At 43.6% G+C, this 27,415-nt stretch overlaps 1 protein-coding gene and 1 long non-coding RNA gene across 4 annotated transcripts in view; both read left to right on the plus strand.

The window, feature by feature from the left end:
- spata20 (spermatogenesis associated 20) overlaps nucleotides 1–8,955 on the plus strand; it is a 45,741-nt gene extending 36,786 nt beyond the window's left edge. For both annotated transcript variants that reach the window (XM_086195678.1, XM_086195679.1), the window contains exon 16: nucleotides 7,264–8,955. In XM_086195678.1, the coding sequence (XP_086051804.1) occupies nucleotides 7,264–7,470 (207 nt within the window). In that variant the 3' untranslated portion in view covers nucleotides 7,471–8,955. The remainder of the gene's footprint in view (nucleotides 1–7,263) is intronic.
- A 1,608-nt stretch (nucleotides 8,956–10,563) lies between these two features.
- Nucleotides 10,564–27,415, plus strand: part of LOC147239176 (uncharacterized) — a 31,290-nt gene continuing 14,438 nt past the window's right edge. For both annotated transcript variants that reach the window (XR_015111628.1, XR_015111627.1), the window contains exon 1: nucleotides 10,564–10,596. This is a non-coding gene — a long non-coding RNA (uncharacterized LOC147239176). The remainder of the gene's footprint in view (nucleotides 10,597–27,415) is intronic.

Raw genomic sequence — 27,415 nt, forward strand, 5'->3', positions numbered from 1 at the left:
GTGTTATTAATAGCAAATCAAGACTGTTTATTTCTAGGAAGTGCATTTGCAGAATGTGTTCCTCTTATTATAACGGCATAAACTTATACACATAAATACATCTGCAGCAATAGATGGTGCCAAATAGCTGTGGAATGAGTGTGCCCCTCTGGGCTGAAGCCACCCGCCCCTCTGTCACTTCCTAACCCCAGTTTAGGGTGCGAGGGTGCTGCGTGAGCAGCTTGGGTCAGGCAAGCTAACCGCCTACAAGACTAGCTTAGAAATGCTAACAGTCAGAGAGGAGCTGACTGTGGTCCTTAAGTGTCCCGATTCTAAGAGACTGGCAGGTGAGTGTTTCAGGTGCTCATAGCCAGAGCTGTCATGTAGTGGGAGGTCACCACAGAGCTGAATTCAAGTTCATTTGGGAGTTTAAAGGTGAGAACTCATGGCGTGGGCGAGCACTGACGCGAGCCCTTGACTGGGCGCCAGCTTGTGCCATATTTAAAATAAGGTCCTTCGAGTTGTTTTATAATCAGGGTTTCTTATGTCCGGAAGGCTGATGTTGCTCGTAGCAGTGACTTTAAGCAGGTTAAGAGGTTGGTTTCGCTGACTCTCTAGAGGGCACTGAAGTGAGAACATTGAGGGTTGTGATGGAGCAAGAGGAGGGTGTCCTGTGTTGAGGGGGACCACAGAATGATTGCAGACTTAAACGATCGATTCCATATTATAGGATTCAAATAATAAGATGGCCTCTTGTAGGAGGAGGACTGAACCACAACATGTTTCATTCCTTACATAGAGGCCCCTCTGCATTCTTCCTCATCACGTTCCCTGGAGAGGAGGATAGTGGAACAGAGGATGGTAGGATTGGAGGAAGAAGGGAGGGTCCTCATGAAAGCGTCTGTGAGAACGCTTGAGGGAAACGACAGGGAATCCCTAACAAGACCGCAGAGACAAGAGGAAGCAGGGTGAAAGGGAGGGCAAGAAAAGGAGGGAGGGAAGCAAGATGATGGGTGGAGGAGGATGGAGGACCTAACCAGAGGCTAACTAGCCCTGCTAGCTAACAGTGCAGAGGAGGATTAGAGCTGGGCAGCCTCCTCCGTGACCTCTTACCTCCCTCACATCAATCTGCTGTCTTGTTACTTCTTTCTGGCTCCATCACAATCCCTCGTCACTAATCAAAGCCTGTGTGTGTCTGCATGCGTGTGTGTGTGTGTGTGTGTGTGTGTGTGTGTGTATTGTCTATACATGGAATTGTCTGCTAGGAATTGATTCTGCTGTTCTCTGTTAATGACCTGCTAAGCCCAATAGCCAGTCAGGGAGCTGGACGCAGGTTGATTGACAGCTGTGGGAAAGGTCCCAGATGGTTGGTTTCACTGGTGCAGTGGAAGTGCTTCTCTGTGTCAGTCGGTGATGCATCCCCTGTGGCTCCTGTTTTTCCGCCGTCGTGCTTCAGATTAATTTGCTCAACATTTATCTAACAGCAGACAGAAATTTACACACCTCTCCATTGATTGGTTTATTTTTACTTTTTAATTCTTCTATCTTGTAACTCCACGATGTCCCAGTGCGCCACTGCAGCGATGGGGGAGGTGAGCGTCCACTCCAGCTGTAGTGCTGCTGTTGGAGATATAATCCTCTGGCTGTGGTTGTATCTGCGCTCCGCGTCTGCTGAAGCCGCGCATGGCGCTCCACGCTTATCCCCATCTCTACTCAGTAAATAAAACCCACAGCTAGCAGATGAGATGCCTGAGTGCACATACGTTTGCACGTTCCTCTCACTCCAATAGGCTGTGAGTGTTTTCTATGAAATGGATAGGGATGTGTGTGTGTGTGTGTGTGTGTGTGTGTGTGTGTGTGTGTGTGTGTGTGTGTGTGTGTGTGTGTGTGTGTGTGGTGGGGAGGGTCCCTCAAGTTTGTTTCGCTTATGGAGGACAGTTTTCCTCAGGCAGTGTACTTGGCTCTAAAGAGAAATTCTTGCATTTTGGTCGATTTTGAGTGAAATAAGTGTTTCTTGAATGCTTTGTGTCTTCTAAGACATTTATTTGATGTGAAGCTGTGGTGCATCATATCGCTGTATAATAAACATCCCTTACATTTGAGTTCTCACAATGCTCATTATGTCCATCACTGCTGGGTATTTTTTTTTATTTAAAAAAATAATAATAATAAAAAACAAAATAAATGGTTGCTTTTTTTAAATGATACTTTATGTCCAACCCGCACAACAGTAAAATACTGTGGATGCAAATACAACCGGATCATTATAACGGAGTTGTGTGATGGAGGAAAGGATGACTGTACAACACATGGAAACACTGAACGTATCCTCATTCTCTACCTACGCTATAAAAAAGTTAAGGAGTGGAAAAGTTCATGGCTCTAAAAAGCAGCAGTTATGTATTTATTCACGGCGTGACTGCATCAGGTTGATGGTGAACGCTTGTGTGCTCACTCACAGCGGGGAACAGTGTTTTAGGGACTGATTGTGTGATATTGACTTTCAGATCTTAATGCAGCTGAAAAATATATTTCGACAAGCACTTGGAATGCAGCTGTGGGCGAGATGAAGAGCTCAGCTCACAGTCAGCAGGGTTGGTCGCTCTTTGGCTGGCTTTGCTGGTGTGAAGAGCATCAGTAGATGTATTTATAACAGTACCTGCAGTACGAGTGGGCCTCCACCATCGTACTTGAGTACGCTGGACCCGTCTGACTGCAACTTCTAACATGACTTCACCGACCGAGACTTCCCTTTCATCTGAAGGCCAACAGCAGCTGATGAAGTATGATGTAGGTGTCAGGGAGTGATGAAGCAGACAGCCTGTTAATTCTGCTCAGACACCAAAGCGTCCTCACATCTCGCACTAGACTCTGGTGATTTAGTGAAGAGGGATCCTGGACAGATTGTCAACTCCTAAAAACTGATGCTCAACATGACAAAAGACAGAGCTCGCCACTGGAACATTCCCGCGCTGCGCTCTCTGTACGGCGGTGGCTATTTCCTAGAGCAATAGCTTTTTCCTCAACCAGAGCTCTTGAGGGTTTTGTGTGGCGCCTAAAAATGATTCTTTCTTTGAGACATGAGCTCCTCTGTAGGATCGGTCCTTCCCTGCGCATCTGTGAGCCTCAGGTCCTCGTGACCTGGCTCACCAGGTTTTCCTCTACCAGTTGTCCCGCTCCTCCAGGAGTCATCATTCAGGGCCAGCGGTCAAACACGTCAGCATGCTGTTGGTTGTAGTTCCAGGTGTGGGAAGGAATGTTACAGTAACATTTTTAACATTGTGCTGCTGTACTTTACAGGGAAATACAAAGCTGTAGCAGTGAGCCTTAATTAATGAACGTGTTGTGTAATTGTGAACACAAGGGGGTTGAAGTGAGTGTGAGTGTGCCTAAACAACCAGCACATAGAAACTTAACATTTAGTGCATTTTTCAACACAGTTCAACATCTTATTGACTTGCAACACGGTCACAATAACTTCAAAACTGTCCATCCATCCATGTTCCCCCTCTTCTCCTGTTCAGGGTGGTGAGGGTGGAGCCTATCCCAGCAGCCTTCCCCCTGGACAGGTCACCAGTCCATGGCAGGGCCAACACATAGAGACAGACAACCATTGGCTCTCCCAGCCACGCCTACGGTCAATTTAGAGTCTGGATTAACCTGGTCCCCATTTAAAGGATTTCAAACAAACTGCAATACTTGTAAACATTTAAAAAGTAACGTCAAATTTTTAAAGTTTACATCTCACCTCCTCTGAGGCGTCCTCATTGTCTCTGAATGATCCCACACGTTTGATTCCTGTTCCGACGTATTAAGTACGTGCTAAGTGCAGGAAGCAGGCGTGTAAACTAATGTGACTCCTGTCTGACTGCAGTGTGTCCACTTCCTGTCTGTCTTTTTAAATTACATCTAGGACGAGTCGCAGCTCCCCGTGCAGTTTCATGTTTGTTTGGTTTTTTTCCTTGAGGTTTTTTTACTCTTTTCCTGCAACTAAGCAATCAGGAAAATCTTGCCAAATATCGACTCCTCTGGCTGGGCGTGCAGCCAGTGCCCAGTAGGAAGACATCACTAGACCTACTGGTTTGGTTCTGACCCGCTCACCTAGATTCTTAGTCTCCAGCTGGTTAAATAAATGAGACCTCCTTGTCTAAGTTGGTCAGATCCTTATCAGAACAACACCGTCACTGTGCCCCCCCACACACACGCACACACATCCCAGCCCCCACCCCACCACTCTCAGATGCCATTGTAAAGAGATAATCAATACAACTCACATCACCTGCCATTGATTTGAATGTAGTAGGTGATCACTGCATAGTTGTGTGTCACTTGTGTGTTAATCATCAGCCTCCAGTCAATACTGATACAAGCAGATTTCCAATAATCAGTTCAGTCTCATTGATCGTCTTGTCATTCCTTCAGGTTCTCATGTCTTTCATATGTTTCGTGCCTCATTGTCTCCACGGTGCTCTCATCCTTCCTGATGAATATTCTGAGGAGTGAAAGGAGCTGATGGTGAAGCCGGTGTCAGCGGTTGATTGAGTGTGTGTTCAGCGCATGTAGTCACCCGCACTCGCCCGTTTCTTGAATGTCTGCCTCGGAGCAGTGGTCCAGATGCAAGGTTGTTATAATGACTGAGCTGCTGCCGTCGTGTGTGTGTGTGTGTGTGTGTGTGTGTGTGTGTGTGTGTGTGTGTGTGTGTGAGGGAGGGAGAGAGAGAGATGAAACAGGGAAGTAAATCTCCACATGCTCCGCTGCTCTTGCTGGCACTCTCAGCCACCATCATCACTCTTCCTCAGGTGTGACGGCGCTTCACTAAAGTCTGTTCGGAGAGTTTATTGTGTTTCTTTGGCTCTTTTGCCAACAGATTTCAGCCTTTAAGTGGGCTGTGTACCAGCTTGGTTAGAAACTGAGGGCTAGGGGTGATAGGTGTGGCGGGGTGGGGTGAGAGTCTGGTGGGGGGGTGGGGTTCAAATGGTTCCTGAAGATGTGTGTTTGTGTGTTACTGTCAGAGCAGGTACACTGTGTTCTATTAAAGTGTCTGAGCTTGGCTGGGTTGGCAGAGTGAGAGTAGGCGGGAGCTGTCAGTGTGGGGACTTTTAACGGGTGGGAGGTGTACGTGTGTGTGTGTGAGAGAGAGAGAGAGAGAGAGAGTGCGTTTGTGTTTGTGTGCACGCATGCACTTGTATGTATGAGAACGTTTCAGGGTTCCCCACTGTATGAAGGGATTAACCCTGTGGGAGTTTGACTGTGCTCTCATGTGTAGCCAACTGTGCTGTCTGTTACTGTTACACACACACACACACACACACACACACACATGCAGACTGACTTCAAGACCACACACTCCACCATATTCACTTCCTCACTTTCACAAATTCTGTGTCTCGCTGTCTATCCCTCGTCCTCTTCTTCTACCACTTTTCAAAACACACACACACACACACACACTTTTCCTGCATGTTGGTACCCCCCCCAAGGGTGTGTGGAGGGGAACATCCAGACTACCGCTTGACCTTTGAAGTTGCGGATGCGTGGCTGCATGTGGTCTACGCCCAGGGACTTCACGATGCTGACAAGCCAAAAGAAGAGTCAAGATGAAGGGGATCGGCTTGGCAGGGAAATCCTCCTCTTGTCTCCATAGCAACGGTCATACCATTACGACCACATTCCATTACACTTCTTCCCAGTGTTCCTGTGAGTGTGTTTGTTAATGTCTGAGAAATGTCTTTGGTGCTGAGCATGAATCCGAATGTTATTTATGCTCAGAGCCCAGCCCAGGAGGACTGTGGAGAATAAGATGGGATGTTATTTACCAGCAGCACATGTAGGGCTGGAGTGGCGACCGGCAGCCGTGACAGGAGGCAGGCGCTGCAGCCCCGCTGACAGCTTCCCAGCAGAAGAAGTGCAGACGGCTGCTGGCAGCATCGAGCGTCTGAATGGATGAGCAATGAGTACCTGAGATGGCTGTGAATGGGAACAGGAGGTTCCAGGCGGGGTGGGTGGGGTGGGGGGGGGGGGGGGCGTACAAGTAAAGGAATCCCTTTCAACTTCAAGTACACTCGCAAGAATACTGGAGGAGGGAGTTACCTCAGCCAGTCTTCTTCACACTCAGGGGGTGTGGCACTGGGGTCAGAAGGTGAGCGTTTTAAAAAAATTACTGTAGAGAGGCAAAGGGTCCAAGACCAGGGCAGGGTCCAAGACCAGGGCAGGGTCCAGGTAGTACTAAACAAGCTCACTGACTGCAACACTAAAGGGCCTGATACCCTGTGGACCAGGTGGGTGTGACCCGTCCCGCCCTGTGGGTGATCCCCAAGTAAGATTTCAGAGCACTCGTGGGGGGCATCCTTGGGTGTGAGATGTTTGGGGAAGGATTCTTGGGGGACAGGTCCATGCCACGCTTCCTGGAGGAGCAAGCGTGATGGGAACCCCGTGGACAGGAGATCAAGACCTCAAGGGGAATACGATTCTGACGTAATTATATTTAGAACGTTCAGAAATGAAAACAGAGGACAGAATTTGCTTTGTGGTTGTTGGACATTGATTATTAATATTTCAGTCGCCTGGACCAGGGGTGGATGTGCTGGGTTTTGTGGTAGATTAGTAGGAGCCTGTGCAACAATGAACTGATTTTAAACCGATAGAAGAAGGGAGCATGGGAGAGCAGCAAACATTGGTAAGACTGAACTGTCAATCAGAGGTCGGATCCCCAGACTTCCCTCTGGATCCTGTCTTCCTGCCCCCCCTTCTCTTCTTCCTTTTATCACCTCTCTCTGCGCTCGTTTCTTGCGTTGACATTTCACACTCTGTTGTAAATCAGGGGTGGTGTCTGGCTAGGGGGAAATGACACGTGTTTGACAGGAAGCCACCTGAGGGAGGAGGAGGCCAGCGCATATAAACCCCACTCAAGACCACACACACACACACACACACACACACACACACAGAGCTGTGAAAAGGGATACCAAACTTAATTTTTGCATTCCATTGGCAGCTGAGTCAAAGAACATAGTTTGTAAGTTTTAAACATTATTAGACTGGAATTTAACAATCATTGTAGCCTTGATTTTAGTGAGTGTGTGTAGGAGTCACTGTCACTACTCCCTCCATCACTGTCAGAGGCCCCTCCTGAGGCACGTCTGCAGCACAACCTTCGATATGCACACAACACACACAAAAAAATGGGTGGAAAGTTCAAACAAAGTGATGTGCATGAGGTAAACAACAAAACCAAACTCTCTGTCTCTCTCTCTCTCTGTCTCTCGCTCTCTCTCTGTGTGACAGGTCCTGATGCTCTTAGATGGTAGTGCAGACAGTTTCTTCTGCCAGCGTCTTCCTGTCCTTTCCTCCATGTCACAGCAGGGGGGTGTGGCCACCGCTTACGTCTGCCAGGACTTCACCTGTTCGCTGCCGGTCCAGGACCCTGAGGAGCTTCGCAGGCAGCTGCTGGACGGCTACACGGAGATGAAGACGGAGGGAAACACTGATTGACGTTGCAGACGAGTCATCAAAGACTCCACTCCTGTCTGCAGCACTAGTGTAGCTTAGCTTCACTCTCTGTGGCTGTGTAGCCATCGCTTACAGTAACACACCAGCTGGGAAGTACATTTATTGTCCATCATTAACGGAGTCAGACAAGCAGAATATTACAATGCTGTAGACGCCCACCGGACAGCTGACGAAGCATTAGTTTAGCTGCAATGAATTCTAACAGTGCTGCGTGGGAACAAACCATCTCAAAAGTCATCAAATACAGTTTTCTCTAAAACACGCTTTTCCTCCACTGATCAAACAGTGTTATTCTTCAAATTTGCTTGAGGAAACTTGAAAATGACAAGATTTTATTGAATTGGATACATACCTGCTGTTACATGTTCCCTACGATGGGGCTTTTCAGGTGCTGCCTCAAATCTGACAAGTAAAGAAAATAGTTCCTGGGTTGCATCTCACTCTGAAATGATATCTAGAAAGATTTCTGATTCCAAGCAAAGACAATTTTGAAGAAAATGTATCCAAGGACTTTTAAGATGGCGTTCTCTGGTGTCTGACCGCTAGCATTCGTTGCAGCTAAGCTAACGGTTAGTTAGCTGTCTGGTGGGTTGTTTAAGCTCCATCATGCAGTAGAGAGGAGAAAAAGGTCTGTGTCTGCTTGTCTAGCTCTTAAAAAATGTGAAAATTATACTTCCTTTGAAGAGTCAACCGTATATCCAACTCTTTGGTGGTAGTAGTTGTAGTTGTTGCCATGAGGTGACAAGGCGCCCCCCCCCCCCCCCCCCCACTAGTCATTCCAGACTTGGAACTAGCTGAATATCAAACCTCAGCAGGTCAGTGGAGCTGTTGAGATGTTCACGTAGACAAAATGTCTTTATAAGGAAATGCGCACAACTGTGGCGGCAGCAGCAGCAGCAGCAGCAGCAGCAGCAGCAGCAGCAGCACACTCCAACATGTAGCACTTGCCTTGGCTTGACTGTTTGCCAAGAAGTAAACTATTAATAGACCTAAACCTAAGGAGGAATCAGGCCCAACTAGATGAACCCACTCGCCCTGCTGTGTCCCGCTCCACCTCCCATATTTACGTCACATGGATCTGACAGGAGATTCCTACATGCCAGCTATGTATCCATGTACGTAAACCTGAACTAGGTTTATCTGCGTTTGACTTCTTTTGTAGTTGCTTCGCTGCGAGCGAGCTGCTCTCTAACGAGCCTCACGTTGCCATCTGCTCTCGCCCTCATTTACTTGACGGTTAACTTGAATTCACAGTGACAACGTGAGAGGAAGAGGTCTCCACGGCTGCAGGGAAGTTGTCTCGTTAGGTTACCCAGAGATTTAGAGGATAAAAACGCACATGAAGTTTAAGTTCTGCAGCTGGATGCTTTTAAAAACCTGTTAAAAAGATTCTGTATCCTCCTTTTTTAGCGTTAAGACCAAATCCTGTAATAAATCCCATGATAACTTACATATATGTGTGTCTTCTGTGTGAATGAATCTCAGCAGGAAACACGCACTGATACACAGACAAACTGTGCATTTTCCCCTGCAGGCTGGATGAAGGTAATGTAAACGGTGTGACTTGCCAGAAGGGGCACATGGGAGTGTGTGTGTGTGTGAGAGAGTGAGAGTGAGAGTGAGGAAGAGACAGATGTGCTGCTGATGCTGAGGCAGGAGTGTTTGTCTCGGAGGGTCCCGCTCTCAGCTGTGGAGGCGAAGAAGAGGAAACACTGCAAACAACGTGCTTCCATCATGACCGTGTGTATCACTTGGCTCGGCTGAGAGGTGGAATGAGACACACACCGCGCCATTCCTTACACTTCCATCTCTTTAAATCAGATGTAATGAGCTCCTTTAGAATGAGGAAAGTCATTTTGGTAAGTGCTTCAAAAAGCGGGACGAGGTGGAATACGAGGCAGCGAAAATGAAACCGAGAGTCGTGACCTCGCTCCTCGTAACCTGTCAGACACTTTAAGTCATTTTGAACCGATTTCCACCGAACGCCTCCTATCTCTTATCTCGCCTCCCTCAGCATCCCATCCCATCGTCCACCCATCACCTCTCCCTCTCTCTCTCCATCTCAGAACTGCTGTCTTCTCATTTTTTTTCCCTGCATGCACCATTTGTTATCCCCCTCCTATCACTCCTCTCATTATTGCTTGGTGCTAATTGTTTTGATGAGCTGCACAAGCTCAATTTTAATTAGCGTTGAGATTAGCTGCCGACCCTGGCTGACCTGTTGCCCCGCTAATTACAAAGCTGCAGGTCTGTGGCACACGGTTCCTCAAAGTAATCTTATTTGTAGAGCATTTGATCAACAGCAGCTACACAGTAGAGGAAGAAATGTTTTAATAGACAGGAAAGAGAGAGAAGAGTTTAGAGAATAGTTGAAACCAGACACGTCATTTAGAAAGCGTTTTGAACAGGCATTTATGAATCAATATTTGGGGATTGTAAACTAATTCATTTTACAGTTAAATTGCAATAATAGCAAATGCAAGGTCACATCTGATTGCAGTTCAATAGAAAGTGAGAAACCAGCATTTTCTGGGTCAGATGAGGTCAGGAATACTGCTAAGACATTCGATTTCCTCAGAGAGATTGATGGCACCGATGTGGAGGCAAGGAGAAGCCAAGGAAGAGAAGTTACACGACGATACGCATCTGCACTCGCTGTCCTTCTGAAGTAAGTCCTGTGGAGAACCAAGCGTTGTGGAGTCTGTACGTACGGTCGAAGCTGCTTATGCATGGCTCTTAATATTGGCTTGATTTGGTTGGACTGCACTAAACCCCAAAAATGCTGCTGAAATAACGACATCATGATGACACTTGTAGGTGCCCAGTGTCATTTTTCAGGTTTGTCTGCAACACAACAAGCATAACGCTCTTAAAATGCTAGTTTGCTGATAGTTCAGTTTTGATGATGATCAGGCTACATTAAATGTGATTGTTTTTAAAAATCATTTTCAGTCAGGCACATTCATTTTTGCAGAAGTTCTTAAATTGTTGTCAGCGTGTAAATGCCATTATCGCATCCATCAGGTTAAAGATTGTGTTGAGTGTTTCATTCTCTTCCACTTCCTACTTCCATAGATGGAAGGCCTTAAGCTACCAGCACAAGTGCAGGTCAGTGCATGGGCTATATGGGCAGACACTGATATTGTACAGCTGATTTGGCTGATATCCAAAGTTCATATTATATATATATATATGAGTCAAAGGTTCATATGAAGTCTATGTCTGGTTGATACTGAGACATCTAAACCTGAATTTATCTTCATTTCCGAAACATTTGTGAAAGCCTTTCATTCATCAATGATGAGCAAAGACGAGACTTGAACAAAACTTGACCGATGTTAAGAAATTGATCAATATTTTATATGTATATAAATGTGTATATGTATATATATATATATACATATATATATATATATACTGTATATATATATACATATATATATACTGTATATATATATATATACATATATATATATATATATATACTGTATATATATATACATATATATATACTGTATATATATATATATACAATATATATACACAGTATATATATATACACAGTATATATATATATATACACAGTATATATACATATATATACGCAGTATATATATATACGCAGTATATATATACACAGTATATATATGTATATATATATATACACAGTATATATACATAAATATATACACAGTATATATACATATATATACCCGCAGTATATACATATATATGTATATTATACCGATATCATCCTGCATCCTCTATATATAAACGTGTATATATAATTACATATATACAGCCTACGTATACATGTATATATACATATATACTGTATATATGCATGTCTATATTGTATATACGCATATGTGTATAAATATATATATATATAAATATCTATCTATCTATATATGATAAGATAGATACACGTGGGTGGGACTAAACAATGTGAAACTATCAAAGTAGTTTGCCAGCAAAAGTGAGTATCACAATAGTACAATACAATTACTGTAATCTATAATATCTGTGCGACTTCCAGAGAAAAATTTTAAAAACTGCTCCTAAATACTAATTATTTACTGTGTTTTTGATTCAGACACAGACTTTTTCAAAATAATGCAAAGTCTTTTATTTGTTGCATTTTTAACACACACACACACACACACACACACACACACACACACACACGTACCATAAAACAGAAACGGTGTGGAGGCAGTCCATTTATCATGACAGCTTCCAAAATTAAATGTATCGATACTGTATCACGAGAGGAAGTATCTCAATATTTTGGAGTATCTTTACGTTTTTGGATATAAATAATGAAGCTCAGCTGGAAACGCGTGTGATTGAACCACACTATTAACTGTAGATGAGATGTGTGTGTGTGTGTTTCTGTGTGCAACAGCGTATCTGTGTGCTTTGAGATATGGCTGCTGTGGTCTGTGTGGTAATGAGGCCACAGGGGGCTAGAACAGTGACACACTAACTTAGGGGGAGAGTGAGTGTGTGTGTGTAAGCTGTTATTCTCTTTTATCAGTGTGCTAATAAACAGATTCATTTTTAAATTTTCTCACACAATTCCAGATCACATCTCAGAAATGTGTGTGTGTGTGTGTATGTGTGTGTGTGTGTGTGTGTGTGTGTGTGTGTGTGTGTGTGTGTGTGTGTGGTCGTGTCACCACGGTTGGCCTGATTGGACCTCGATCTAAATTTTCAACCACCAAAATACACACACGGCTCAAGACAGCGGGGGTCGATCTGAGCGCCAGCTACCGTCTGAAAGTGGTGATTTTGATTCAGTTCAAAGAAAAAGACTGACTCATCCTGTTGCTCATCCTCCATTTGTTTTTTCCCCAATGTCATACGTGTTTGTTGAAACATGTATGTTTGTTTTGAAAATAACCAACAATTCTGGTAGTTCAGAGGATATTGTTGGAAGGTGTGATGGAAGTCGGCGCGTGCTGTTGCTGTGGTGTGTGTGTCTGTGTGTGTTGGTGTCTGAGGTCCGTCCAGGTGTTAATACCCTGAAATAATGAAAGCCACTGTGTGATCAGTTAGTTTTTATCGCCTGATGAACAGTTTTTGCATCTGTAGTTTCCTGGCTTCAGCAGAAATATATTTCAGAATCAGAAGCTACATTTGAAATATTGCAAATTCACCTTTCTGCACTTTTTGCCTGAGGGAATTACCCACAGTTCATTGTAGTGTGGCAGGATATGCTGGTTTCCATGGTTACCAGAGGGTTTCCAGGACGTGTGAATGAAAGCAGTAAATATGATGCTGACCTGGAAGATGTGCTTTTTTTGGAATCAACCTCATAACACTCACTTATTGCATTTAAATTTGCAGGAGTTAAATTTCATTATTATCAGTATATCCAGAGTCGGCACGTTAGCGCTGTCGCCTCACAGCACGCCTAACCCTAACCCTAACCCTAACCCTAACTCTAACCCTAACCCTAACTCTAACCCTAACCCTAACCCTAACCCTAACCCTAACTCTAACCCTAACCCTAACCCTAACTCTAACCCTAACCCTAACCCTAACCCACAGAAAGACGATTCCAGGTTGGAGCCCCGGCTGCAGCACGGGGTCTTTCTGGGTGAGTCTCCATGTTCTCCCCGTTCCTGCTGGGTTCTCTCTGGTACTCCAGCTTCCTCCACAGTCCAAAGACATCAAGAGGGGACCAGGTTAATCCAGACTCTAAATTGACTGTAGGCGTGGCTGTGAGAGCCAATGGTTGTCTGTCTCTATGTGTTGGCCCTGCCATGGACTGGTGACCCGTCCAGGGTGAACCCCGCCTCTCACCCTAAGGCTGCTGGGATAGGCTCCACCCCCCCAAGACCCTGAACAGGATAAGCGTTAGAAAATGGATGGACTGTTTTTCTCTTGATTCCTTATTTGTATTAGTGCTGTTTGTATGTACTGCTGTTTCTTTGTAGAATTATAATTTCTATCAAAGGTTTGTTGTGAAACATGCAGTTGTGGATGAAATTGTCATGGCAACGTGACAGCGTTCCCTTTCCTGCCCCTCCCGCTCAATCAGCACCAGGTGAGGTCAGCAGGGCCGGCCCGAGCCACTTTCAACATTAACAAAGATCAGTCCTCCTAGTGACACGTATACTTTGCTTCAACAACATGTACTGATACGGTGCTACGTTCAACAGGATTAGTTGATACTTTAAGGCTGCAGGCTGGAGCTCAGTGAAGGGAGCTGGAGTGCTGGATGTGGTGGCACTGGATGATGATGGACCTGCAGCTGGATACAAACAGACAGAACCTCCATACTGTGGTACTGCATAGAAAGTAGCACTGTACAAATACACTTCCTTTAATTTGATTCAAACCTACACTTAATTAGTAACAAGGTGTAACTGTAAAATTCAACATTAATAATAACACCAACAACAATCATGATACTGACCTAGCAGTGCTATCAAGTAACTTACACAGAGACCACAAGTGAACTTACCTGAACTGAGCTGCTTCAGAGGGGGGTGGAGATGGGAGATCAGGTGTTTCTTCTCCAGCAGCTGCATCCTGCTGCACCAGCTGTGTGGTAATTCAAACTTAGTTCAAACTAAGTTCAAAATTAGTTGTACTTAAATTGTCATTTATGATTTCTTTTTTTTTTTTTTTTAATTAAAGCTTGCACCACTGAGATAACAACATAAATCTGAGTAGTGACTTAACAGTTACACACATGCTGCTGGGTGTGAATCATAAAATGTCACGGAACTCACTAGTAGTAAAACATTTCTGCCATACAGCATAATTGCTGCCAATTTGCGACCCAGTAATCCGGTGCAGACCTAATTTATTGCTATATTTCACTACCAATCTAGTTTACGACGATGTGCTACGATGCCAAGTGGTGCTCACATCTCTGGTGCATGCCAGTGAGTGCAGAAATCTGTTTTTGTGGTTAAGTTATTGTTAGCAGTTGTCACTGATACTTGTCGGTGGAATTTCAGCACAGGAAGGAGCAGTTATCCAGATAGAGAGCTACTGGCTTGCCATTCAGTCTCATATCCTTCAGTCTGTAATGTTATCCGGGTCCGACAGCTATCGTAGCATCGTTATGTAGCATTATTAGCTTTATTCAGTTGTTGCTACTTAGCTAGCTAGCAGCTACAAATGAAACTTAAAAGGACGTTAAAAGTCGAACGGCATTTAAAGACGACGTAACTCTACATCGGACTTTCTTTTCTTTCCTCCTCTTTCCTTCGTTTGCTCCCTTGTGCACCTGAAGACTCTGATCTTTTCATTTTCATGAAATGCAGGTAAAATGTAAACATCCAAAACACTGACTCAGGCTGTCACGGATGCGCAGGCGACGGTGACCCATCCCCGACTCTCAGTACGCTCAGTTCAGGGGCAGGGGCAGGGTGCAAGGTGTATTTCTTTCTTACTTGCTTTCTCTTTTTTCTCTTATTTTTTTTCATTTGTTACCTCCGGAAAAAAATACTGCAGGGCGGCCATTGGCAGTTTTTGTAAATTATTTGTTATTTTATTGGTTTTTATTTGTTTTTTTTCCCCATGACAATGTGGCACCCTAGGCGACCGCCTGTTTCGCTAATGCCTGAACCCCTTAAGCCGACCCTGGAGGTCAGGCAAGCCTGTCCAGTCAGGGTTCAGGTCTGTCTGAGGCAAGTCTGTGAGAGTGCGTGTTGTTGTTGTTGTTGTTGTTTTTTTTTTTTAATTGGGTCATAATGTTGGGAATGAAACACAAAAGTGGAAACCAAAGACACAAACGCATCAAGAAGAGGAGCAGCAGGGAGTTAGTCAGCTGACAGGCTGTGTGAAGGACCCCAGCAGGAGCCAGCGGTTCCGGTGGTGCAGGAATCAGTCCGTTACCGGCCTCCGCCACCGGTATGTCGTTGTGTTTCCTCTATTCTTATTTAGTTGTTTGAATTGTACGTATTTGTGTTGTTGTTGGCGGTTAGCCTGTTAGCCTTTCCCCGCTCTGAGAAAATGCTACATGCTAACATGCTACTCCCACTCCCTTTGATGTGGAGATTTAAAAAAATAATAATTAGTAATGCTGTCAGTCCGCCATGTTTCGAGCCTTCCAGATGAAGTTGTGTTCAAACCAGAAGCTCAAGTCCAGTGGGTCATGCTTGTGTTTCTGACCGAGACAGAGGGACCGCTGCTGTGTTCCATTGGCTCTGCCTGCTCGTCAGAGGTGTCGGTCACCACCGCTCAGCGTGTCCTGAACTGGTTTGCTTCATGGAATAGTCGCAATAGCAGTAGTGATAATAATTAATTAACAACAATTTTATATTATACTTGGAGTGCTACATGTGTTAAAATTGTTTTTGCTGTTAGACTTAACCAAGGTCAAACGACACATACTACGCAAAACTTGGCCAAAATCCTTTCTACTGTGTCACAGATAGTCATCAGATATGAGTCTAATGTTCCATAAATGAACCGAGCTTCTATCCCTTCATATCAAGGTTTCTTGTTTTTGTTTCAGTTGGGTTTGTCGGTTGTGCGTTTTGTAGTTTGTTCCCTCGTATTTGCGAGTCTTTGTAAGCCTTTTAACATTAGGAGTATCAATTTTGACATCGGTCTAGATCTACAGTGCATGCAGTTTCTTTATACTTCATTTTTAACTTGTATATTTGGTGCAGCAGTACTCAAAATACAACATGGTTCTTTAGTTTGGCCCTGATCAAATCCACGTAGCTCCAATCTGCAAAAATGGAATGAGTCTTTTCAAAAATGGAAGCCTGCCGCCCCTCTCTCCTCTTCATTGTTCTCTCTGTGACATTTTAGCCAACAGCACGTTCACGAGGGATGTCATCTTTGGCTGCAAAAGCATGTCAGAAGCAGTGATGGGCAGCGGGGGGCATCCAGCTAGACCTGCTCCAGGTCCAGGTCTGGTTCGGCTATCCAGAGTTATCGTCACAGTCCAGATCAGGACACGCATGGATTTAAAAAAATTTTAAATTGGTGAGGCATGAAAAAACAGCAGATGACCAAACACCACATGGTCAGAACAACAACAACAAAAAAATGGCGTGAGATGGTCCAGATATTAAGAGGAGTGTGTTCAGGGTTCTGGGTGGAAATGAGGTGCTTTGTGGGAGGGGAGGATGAGGCTGGGGGTTCTTTTGTTTAAATTTCTATTTATAGAGTGTGAGACGAGGGTGCCGCTGCTTCTCAAGCCGTGAGGGGTGGCTGACTAATTAGAGATGGCTCCCTGTCCGCTAACCTGGCCAGATCCTTTGGAGGGGGGGTGGGTCAACTGTTCTGAGATATTTGAGGGCTTTTATATATTTATATACAGTACATACAGTATATACAATATATATATATATACAGACATACACACACACACAAAGGCCTCTGATATGAATGTAACTGTGAACGAGTGTTTCAGCCTCTGGTCCACACTGACGTGTGTCACTCTACTGGATGGACTGATTTTAATTTACAGAGGATGAATGGTAATGACTTTGTGTTCTGCTGACACTTTAATTAAAACCAGAAGCAGATAGCAGCACATTCACGGTTTTCAGTGAAATGTCATGGATAAAACTGCTTCTCAAATCTATTATTAATAGATATTATTCATAATTCCAATGTATCAGATGCTTGTATAGAAGGTTGACATGGTAACTCAGCAACCCAGAGGTCGGCCGTCCTGGAAATACTGACATAAATAACACAATGAATACTGCTGTCAGTACTGCTGTCAAAATGGTGCACAGGGTTGGAACGTCACTCTTTTCTGCACTAGCCAGCGGGTTAAGTGAGTTGCTGATTTATTTCCCACTTTCACTTTGGAAATGTGGTGCTTCATCGATGATTCTTACCATTATTCACGTGATTCGTGGAAATACTCACCTCGAGCACATTTTTCAAGCAGTGTCGCACGCTTATGCTGTCTGCTACGCAAACCTCGCAAATCGATTGCACGAGTAGCGCATGCAAGATTTGGCATGATCCAAGATGGCTGTGCCCGTGGAATTCTTTCGAAAACAGCGTGACAGTGGATTTCATTTGAAATTTAGTTAGAAAATGACAATTAATGCAGAAAAATCTGCACCATCCGCTCTGACTAGCAGGAGGAAATCCCTACTGGCCCGTGGCTATCTGTTCTAGATTGATACGGCCTGCTCAGTTGCGGCTGCGTCAGGCATGTGAAGGACTATAGCTTGCCCAAAGGTACTGTATTAGTTACCAGGATTAAAAATGGCCGAACTGATTGCGGATTTTGAGGGCAGGAGTCTCGTCAACGGTAGAGTTCCAGATAATAATGACAGAAATGGTTCTAGTAAATATTACGTATGGTTCTGACAGCCGACTCAGTGTATCCCTTCAAGTTCTAGCCGCTACTGGGCATTTTCAGGAACTTCCGGATCCAGTTTAAAAGCTAGTATGGAATATGATTCCTTCAGGAGTTCGAAACACTGTCCATCACTGATAAAACCCAAGCTTGACAGATGGGACATGATCTCTTCACTTTAGTAAAATACACAAATAGTCAGTGCACTCTCATAGTGTGTGTGTGTGTGTGTGTGTGTGTGTGTGTGTGTGTGTGTGTGTGTTTGTGCCTTCGTCCTACCAGATCTTGGGCCAATATTGAACCAGACAGCTGGTGATAGCTGGTTAATAGCAGCAGTTAATAGCTCAGCTCACTTAGCGGCGTTCAGGTGACACCAGGGACAGAAGTTATTCTATGTATGTGAGAAAACAAGGAGGAAGATGAGGTTGGATAAAGAGGATGAGTCAAAGGGTCAAGAGAGAGAAATATGAGGTGGGTTACCAGAGAAAAGGCTGTATGGATTTTTATTTCCACGCCCTAGATTATGAGGCTTTCAGTGCCGTGTGGAGTTCAAAACCAGGTGGGAGATTGTGTAGCTTGTTTTATCGCTCATGTCACTTTGTATGAATGCTACGACTATGTTGTTGTGCTGCTTTCTCCTCCATAAATCTGCCTAGTGGGTTTGAAATACTGCCATAGTAGAGACATTATTAAACTACGTGAGCAGAGATGCATTTTCCCTCCCGAGAGCAGCAAAAAACATTTTAGAAGCACTACACCAGTCTGTAAATTACCATCAAGCCTGAGAGCGCCTCGAGCCTGGTGGAGGCTCATTTCTGAGGAGAGGTTAGAGGAGAAACTCGGAGATACCTGAAGAACGCCGAGACCACAGCTCTAAATGGCTGCTCTGTGCATCAGTCGCATGAATGCTCCAAAAATATACAGCTTTTTGCACTTTTACATCTATTTTTGTTGCATTAAATCAGCGGTGCACACTGTTCTGACACAGGATGTGATCAACTGCTTCTGCTAACAGCTGACGTGTGAACAATTCAGTTTTGTTTTTTTAAGTCTTTTCACTTCACCTCTGAGTTCTGATGTAAATCATTCAGGCATAAATGTTTGTAGCTCTGTTAGGTTTTATTTCTCTTGGTTGAGTGTTTCAGAAATATGAAAAGGATGACTGACCAAATCTGGTTTTTCACTTTGCCGCTCTGCAGGTTGGTTAGGGATTTTTTTTTGTGTGTGTGCAGCTGTTTGTTCAGCTTGAAGACGGTGAACAGAGAGCTAGCTTGCTGGGCTGGAATGATGTAAAAGCAGAGAATTATTGGATATTGAGTTTACTTCAGTATAAAATATAAAAGCTCATTTTCTGAATTGCATCTACGTCTGTCTATTTCAGTGCTGGGGAGCGTTCATGAACCATTGATCTCTGAAGGTTTTGTGTGTGTGTGTGTGTGTGTGTGTGTGTGTGTGTGTGTGTGTGTGTGTGTGTGTGTTCCGGTTAATTGCGGCAAAATGTTGTGGAGTACAAAGTTCCCTAAGTTACAAATATTTAAGGAGAAAGTACAGACATCTTAACATTGTACTTGATGTGTCCAAAGAGTAAAAAGTGGTTAAAAAAAAATCCCCCTACCAACACATAACAGCTTGATAATTAAGATATTATATAAACCTGTATTGTTATTAGCTGAGAGATGGAAGATGTATTTTTATTTTTCCAAAGCTTTTCTTGACTAACCGGAGCAGGAGGCCCTGCAGCGGTGGGATCATTTGGTTGTGTGTGTTCCCAGCCAGCCTCTGAGTTTAATCACAGCTCTATTGATCTGCGGTCTTCTACTGAAAACCCCTGTTAACAGTTTTTATAACTAATGTTATTTTGATGAAGCTAACATGCACTTTACTGCGAGTCACTTTTAATATGAATAAGCATGAAATTGATCTGGTATTTTCTCATTTGCTTGCGAAGCAGCAGTGCATCAATCTTCCTGTTGCATTGGGTGGAAAACTAATTGGAATGGCTTGACTGGGAGAGCCCAAGCACTCTTTTACTTTTAATTCACTTGTATCCTTCCATGGATTCGTGAGAAAAACAAAGAAAAACACCAGAGAGCTAATCAGCGTTTTATCACTCCACCAGTCTCTTCCTATAGATTCATCATGTGCTGATGGGGGCCCAGTTTGTGGGCTGGGGCAGGGGGGTAACTAGAGCGATGGAGGCTGAGGGGGAACAGGGCGACTAGTTCATCATGTTAGCCTAGTTAGATGAAAGCAGAGAGAGAAAGATTCGCTCATTAACTCTTCTCTTCCTCCACGACCAGCACCGTTCTCGGTGCCAGTGTCTGGCTCGGAAATCACAAGCACTTCCAGCTTCACATTTCATTGTCTCGTAAAATAGGACATGACGAGTGGTGAACGGTAAAATCTGTCATCGCTGATGTGGGATCATTATCGGTTTTCCATGCACGCGCCGTAGCAACCGGCCTCAAATCGGCGCCATGAAGGGAAACGGATCATGAGTGTAAATCACAACGTTCTGCTGCTGTTCTGTGGTGCGTGACAGCTTTATTAGCCTCCTCATGTTGTCATAATTCTGTTGTTTGTTTTTTTATTTTGCTGTCTCATTCATGCATGTGCAGATTGTAAACACACACACACACACACACACACACTCCAGTAACCTTAACTGTCTTCATGTCTGGGTCCTTGACATTTCCTTGACATTTGGTGACATTTGTGAACACATGTAAACGGCAGGAGCGGAGACTTGATTGGGAATGGAAGGAGAGGAGTGATGGTCAAATGTCACGGTCCATCTGTTCGTCCACTCTGGGACGGTCGGCACACGCGGAGTCATCACCGCTGAGAGTCTGGGGGCTCGGGCTGCTCTGTGGCTTCATACATGGACTATCACTGCTAACCTTTTCAACCGACAACATTTTGGGTATCCAAGTGTGCCAAATGAAGTGTCTGCGTCCTGACGTGAAGCTCGGTGGAATCCATGTGCTTTGGGGTATTTCTATGGTACCATTGTGTACCCAGCAGTTAGTGAATGGTTTCAGCAGTATCGCTGTGGTTAGCATCATGCTATCTTGGTGTGAGCCACCGTCTACCCTAGAAAAAAAAGTAGGTGAGGTGAAAAATGGACATTTTTCTTTTGCTTCAAAACAAATGACTCAGACATGGTTACAGTGCCCTGTAGAGCTACCCCAGAGCCTCCTGTTGCTGTCTTAAAGATGGCTTTATTGAATATTAGGTCTTTAAACTACAAGTCATTATTAATTAATGACATGATACTTTCCTCCAGCCTCGATTTCCTATTTCTCACGGAAACATGGCTCGCTGAAGACACAAGCACAATAGTTTTGAATGAGGCGTCGCCTTCAGATTTTAATTTTCTGAATAAGTGTCGAAGCGGCAGGAAAGGAGGGGGTGTAGCCGTCTTTTTTAGAAACACTCTACACTGTGGAGACATTTCTTTTGGCAACTTTGATTCTTTTGAATATCTTGGTTTTGTTTTAAATGGTAACCCAAAGGTTTTATTTTTAATCATTTACAGACCTCCAAAATACTGTGCTGCCTTTAACAAGGACCTTGCTGAGTTACTCTCAATTATTTCCACTGATTTTAAATGCATTGTCTTAACAGGGGACTTTAATATTCACATTGATGACTCAATGAATGCTACCAGGGACTTCTGTTCTGTGCTTGACACTTTTGGTTTTTTTACAACATGTACATGAGCCAACGCACACACACTGGACCTGGTTATCTCCAAAGGTGTCAACATCTCTTCTGTTGTGGTTACAGATCTGGCCTTGTCTGACCATTCCTGTGTCTTCTTTGATATGCACCTAACTCAAAACATTAAAACTCCTTGCCTTTCTCCTAAAAAAAAAAAGATGCATAAATGAGAAAACAGCCTTTAGATTTTATGGAAGCTATAGCTACAGCAGATACACTGAGGGCTGAGTCAGTTGATGAACTACTTAATCAGTTCAACTCAAAAATTCTAAAGGTAATGGATGCCGTGGCACCTGTCAAATCTAAAATGAAGTCGACAAAGCAGAAACCTCCCCGGGGACATACGAGTGCCGTCAAAGCCCTGAAACAAGAATGTAGAAAGGCTGAACGGATATGGAGGAAAACCAAGCTCCATGTTCATTATGAGCTGTACAGAAACATGTTACGAGAGTACAACAGTGTGCTGTGCAACACCCGACAGCAGCCCTTATCCCAGTTGATTAGCACCAATGTCAACAACCCGCGAACTCTGTTTGCTGTGGTTGATAAACTTACAAACCCCCCTCAACAAATAAACCCAGAATTTCTCTCTGTAGAGAAATGCAATGAATTTGTTAAGCTCTTCTCTGACAAAATCAAAACCATTAGACACAACATCAATGCCACACAGTTGAACACGGAGGTTTCCCTGTCTGCTGGACCTAATCCTTCAACTGTTTAGTCAGAGTTTAATCTGATTGACTCAAAAGTATTGGAAGACACTGTCCGTCATTTAAGATCAACAACATGCACTCTGGACGGAATGCCATCTGACTTTCTAAAAACTGTTCTTCCCTCAGTGGAAGCTGATTTACTGCAAATAGTAAACAATTCACTGTCATCAGGTGTCTTTCCAGAGATGCTAAGAAGAGCTGCTGTGAAACCGCTTCTAAAAAAGAGAAACCAAGATGCCTTGATTCTGAATAATTACAGACCAGTCTCAAACCTCCCTTTTCTAGCCAAGATCATCGAGAAAGTTGTATTTAATCAGTTTAATGACTTTCTGGGCAGGATAGGCGTTCTGGACAAATTTCAATCAGGTTTCCGACCTCACCACAGCACTGAAACGGCCCTGGTTAAGGTGTTAAACGACATGAGACTGAATACAGACTCTGGCCATGTATCTATTTTGGTTTTATTCGATCTTAGTGCTGCGTTTGACACTGTTGATCATGGAATCCTGCTGCACAGGTTAGAAAACTGGGTTAGACTCTCAAGAATGGTCCTCAAGTGGTTCAGATCTTACTTAGAAGACAGGATGTATCTTGTTACAATCGGCATCTGTGAATCTGAAGAACTGGCAATGACAAGTGGCGTCCCCCAGGGGTCCATATTAGGCCCCCTTCTGTTCAATTTGTACATGTTGCCTTTGAGTCAGATTATAAAGCAGTTCAATATCGACTACCACAGCTTTGCTGACGACACACTGCTTTATGTATCTGTGTCGCCAGGGGAATTAAGTTCAGCTGTGTCACTATATAAGTGTTTGGAGCAAATTAAAAATTGGATGAGCCACAATTTCCTTCAACTTAACCAGGATAAAACAGAGATTAGTCTTTTTGGAAATAAAGAAAAAAGGACCACCATCGCAGAGTATCTTGAGACACGGCTCGGAATACAACCAACCCAGTCCGTAACCTTGGTGTTGTAATAGACTCAGATCTGACCTTTGACAGCCACATCAAAGCAGTCACCAAAACTGCTTTTTATCACCCCAAAAACATAAACTGAATTAAATGTTTTACCACCCAAAAACACCAAGAGATGCTCATCCATGTGTTTATATCCAGCAGATTGGACTGTTGTAATGGTCTGCTAACAGGCCTTCCTAAAAAGAGCATTAAGCAGCTACAATTGATCCCAAATGCTGCTGCTAGGGTTCTAACTCGTACCAAAAGAACAGAACACATCACACCAGTTTTGAAGACTTTACACTGGCTTTCAGTGAGCCAGAGAATAGACTTCAAAGCATTACTGTTAGTCTACAAATCACTAAAGGGGTTAGCTCCCGATTACCTATGTGACATGTTTAGAACATATAGACCTTGTAGAAATCTTAGATCTGTGAACTCAGGACAACTGGTGCTTAGCGGAGTGACAAATAAACACGGAGAAGCTGCATTTAGTTACTATGCTGCAAATCAGTGGAACAAGCTACCAATGGAGGTAAACCTTTCACCAAGCGTGGATATCTTCAAAACCAGGTTGAAAACTTTCCTCTTCTCACGTGCCCATTCATAGTCTGCACTGACTTTCTCTCTTTTCTTTTCTCTTCATTTCATTTGAGTTTATGCTAATGCCTTTCTTTTTCCTTCCTGTATTGTAATCTATTCATGCAAAGCCCATTGAATTGCCCTGTGTATGAAATGCACCGTACAAATAAATTTGCCGTGCCTGACAGTAAAGGTGTCAGTGTCATTCTAGTCAGCGGCAAAGTATTCTGAGATCTTGGGTCTCCCTGGAATCCCAGTTTAGGCAGAATCTCCTGTTGATTTTTGAGGCTGACCTGCAGCACCTTTAGGGTTTCTGAGGTCAGTGACCATAGCAAATTACAAACAGTTGATTCTGATTGATTACAACTTATTTTAGTACCCTTGCTCATTGTTTTCATAACTGATAATGACACTGCACCTCGAAATATCCCAGGAGCAACAGCCTGGAAACAAGCCCAGATAATTAAAACTGGAGGTTCACAAACTGGGTTATCCAGCAACAGCAGCAAGTTTATTTTGTAATGAAAAGATTTTTTAAGATTGTTCTTTTATTATTTTAAGAGTCATAAATATTTTTCTTGTCATTTTTTCATGTATGTCTCCAGATACTATAATTTTCTATCAACTTTGCTACCACTTTCTTGCTAATTTACTTTGAGCATTTTTCACTTGAATGAAATGGAATAAATTTTATGGGCCAAAAACTTCATTGGCAGTTACTACATAACTGGCAACAACAACGACAACAACTAAATTATATTCATAATATGATGAAAAAGTCAATTATTCTTTTAGATGAAATATTTATTTTTTTTAGCTCAATCTGTTTGTGTCTCTGCAGGATTGCATAAAAAGTCGGAGGTACATTTTCACCAAACTTGGAGGAGGAGTGTGGCGTGGGTCAGGGGGGATCTCATTACGTTCTGGGTCAGATCCATTGAGCACCCTTGAGTTTGGCCGTGGTGGCCATGATGGAGGGATGCTCTGTCTGAGCGTCCTCGAGTTTAATGACGGCAATCACAACTCTGCTGCCGTGTTCATGTGCTAGTCACTAACTTTAGCTTCCTGAAACTCTTTCAACAATAGTTACATGCTTCAACTGAAAAAAAAACAAACAACAGCATTAGAGTGAACAGAAATGACGAGTCAACAGCTTTACAGCTTAAAATAACCCGATAAGAATTATTTGTGAGGTCATCACTGACAATATTACAATAACCGAATCAGGAATCCTGATTATTGCTGCGATAAATTCCAAGTTTGGCACTCTGATTGACAATTGTGCGACTGACACGAGAGTTGGCTTGATGGGTGATGCTACAGGCAAAGCTACTGAGCCTTCGACCGTCGCAGCAGCACAATTTAAAAGCCTTCTGTATCCGGGGAACTTGAGGATGAGGAAGTGTTGACTGGTGTTGAGGGAAAGACGCTTGCTTACATCAGCAGCTGTGCTTCTTTTCTTCGGGTTGCTGTTGTGCTGCATTCCAGACGATCGGGAACTGGGGCTTCTCCCACTGCCTTCTTGGAAATGTAGACTTGAACACCACTCAAAGTCAAAGTTGCAACTTTGATACTCATCTTTAGGGAGAATCGCTTTTCTGAAGTCAAACAGAAATGGCGACGCCCACAGTGACACACATTGTTGGTGAAGCAACAACTAAAAATCTGTTTTTAAGTACATTATATTCAAATAACCAATACAGTCACATAGTAAGACAGGTTTTGCATGATCGTTGATGTGAAGCATTTCACCAGCGTGATCTGGATACAGGAAGCAACATCTGAAAGTTTTCCACTGCATCAAAGTTATTTGGGGAACTGGAAAAACTGAAAATATCAGGAAATATACCTTAAATGCCTTTTTAAAATCATTGATGTAGCAAGATGGGATCGCAGTTGTATGAGAAGTAGACAAGAAGGATGCACCTCTTGTTGTTTTGCTGTTTCACAACTTGCCAAAAAAATCAGTTTGTGTTTGTCCACCATGTTGTTGTTTTTTTTGATCACCTGGAGCCACCTGGAATGCTTTGAGATTGGAAGTCAGAATAGGGAAGTTCCCAGTTCCCAATTGTGTGATACACACCATTTGATAGCGTCTTTCAGTCAAGCAGCTACTGTTCTTGGCTCCTCCTCCTCAGAATAGCTGGCAGCCTAATGGACTCCCTTCACCACATCCACAGTGTAGTTGCGTTACACAAAGAGCCATAACAACCCAGCACAGGGACGTATGTTGGACGTTGACCTGGCTGGGATGTGAGTCCCTTTGCTGGAGAGTTTTCTGGACTGAGACAACTGGAGGTCAGTCAGAGCAAGCAGGAAGTGACTCGCTCCATACGGGACTGGAATCCTTGCATCAATGGAGTGTTGTTTGCAGAGTTCCTTCTGTGTAAAGACAGAAGGTGTGTCCACTCTCTAATGAATGGAATATTTATAGAACTTGTGAAAGAGCCAAACAGGAATCACCTCATCCAATTCTAGTCTTGCTCCCCCTGTAATGTGCCTCATGAGCCGGAGCCATCTCTTTAAACACAAATCATTTCACTACCGTCTTCGAAGTAATGTTACCGCAAACTTTGCTGGCAGTGCTAACAAATAGGTTCTCATTAAATCAGAGCCCTCAATGACTTACTGCTTATATACACACACACAGATAACAACTGTGATATTGTGCCGGCGGCGTATTGATGATTTGATTACGGTTGTATTTCCGTTGACTGGCTGTCGCGCGCTGCTGCTAGAATGGCTTCCTTAATGAGAAGAGCTCGAAAAGATAAATCCTCTTGCTCAGGGTTCGCTAGAGGTTTGTTTCTCAGCCTCAATTGGAGGCTGTAATTCAGACTTTATTGGAAATATCAGTGTGACTGTATATTTTGGAAAGAGGGCTGGTGTGTGTTGGCCAAGATTTCTGTGGAGAGAGACTGAATGATCCAGTCAAGGAAATGGTTATAAATGTCAGGGAAATTTGATTATTCTTTGACTTGGACTGATAACTCTGAATCTATATTTCATTTCTACTTGTCCATTATTTTGTAGTTTTCTCCATTCCAATGTTTGCATACTTAATTACATTTTGTATTTAATGGTTTGGTTTGATTTGTCCGATCTGATCTCATAAAGCTACGTGAAAATTACAAAGTTAGTAGAGGTCAGGAGCTTTTTTTCATGATGGAAGCATGAAATCTCTAATTGAAGGACATTCAGGTTGTTTTGTAGTTCTGAAATGATTGATCTTTGTTAACTGACAACATCTCCATGAAATGACGTGAATTTTTCAATACAATTGAGGTCTGGTCAGATTTAGGAGACAACACTTGATTAAGATTGCGAAGATGTTGGTTTTTGAATTGCTTTTTATTAATGGTGCAAAACATTTCCATCCATCCATCCCTCCATTTTCTACCTCTTATCCCGTTAAGGGTCGCGGGGAGGGGTGGAGCCTATCCCAGCAGCCTTCCCCCTGGACAGGTCACCAGTCCATCACAGGGCCAACACATAGAGACAGACAACCATTGGCTCTCCCAGCCACGCCTACGGTCAATTTAGAGTCTGGATTAACCTGGTCCCTCTTGATGTCTTTGGACTGTGGAGGAAGCTGGAGTACCAGAGAGAACCCAGCAGGAACAGGGAGAACATGGACACTCACACAGGAAGA

The sequence above is a fragment of the Aulostomus chinensis genome, chromosome 23 (genome assembly GCF_037954235.1).
Source record: "Aulostomus chinensis isolate RoL2024-O1b breed Wild chromosome 23, RoL_Achi_v1.0, whole genome shotgun sequence".
NCBI lineage: Eukaryota > Metazoa > Chordata > Actinopteri > Syngnathiformes > Aulostomidae > Aulostomus > Aulostomus chinensis.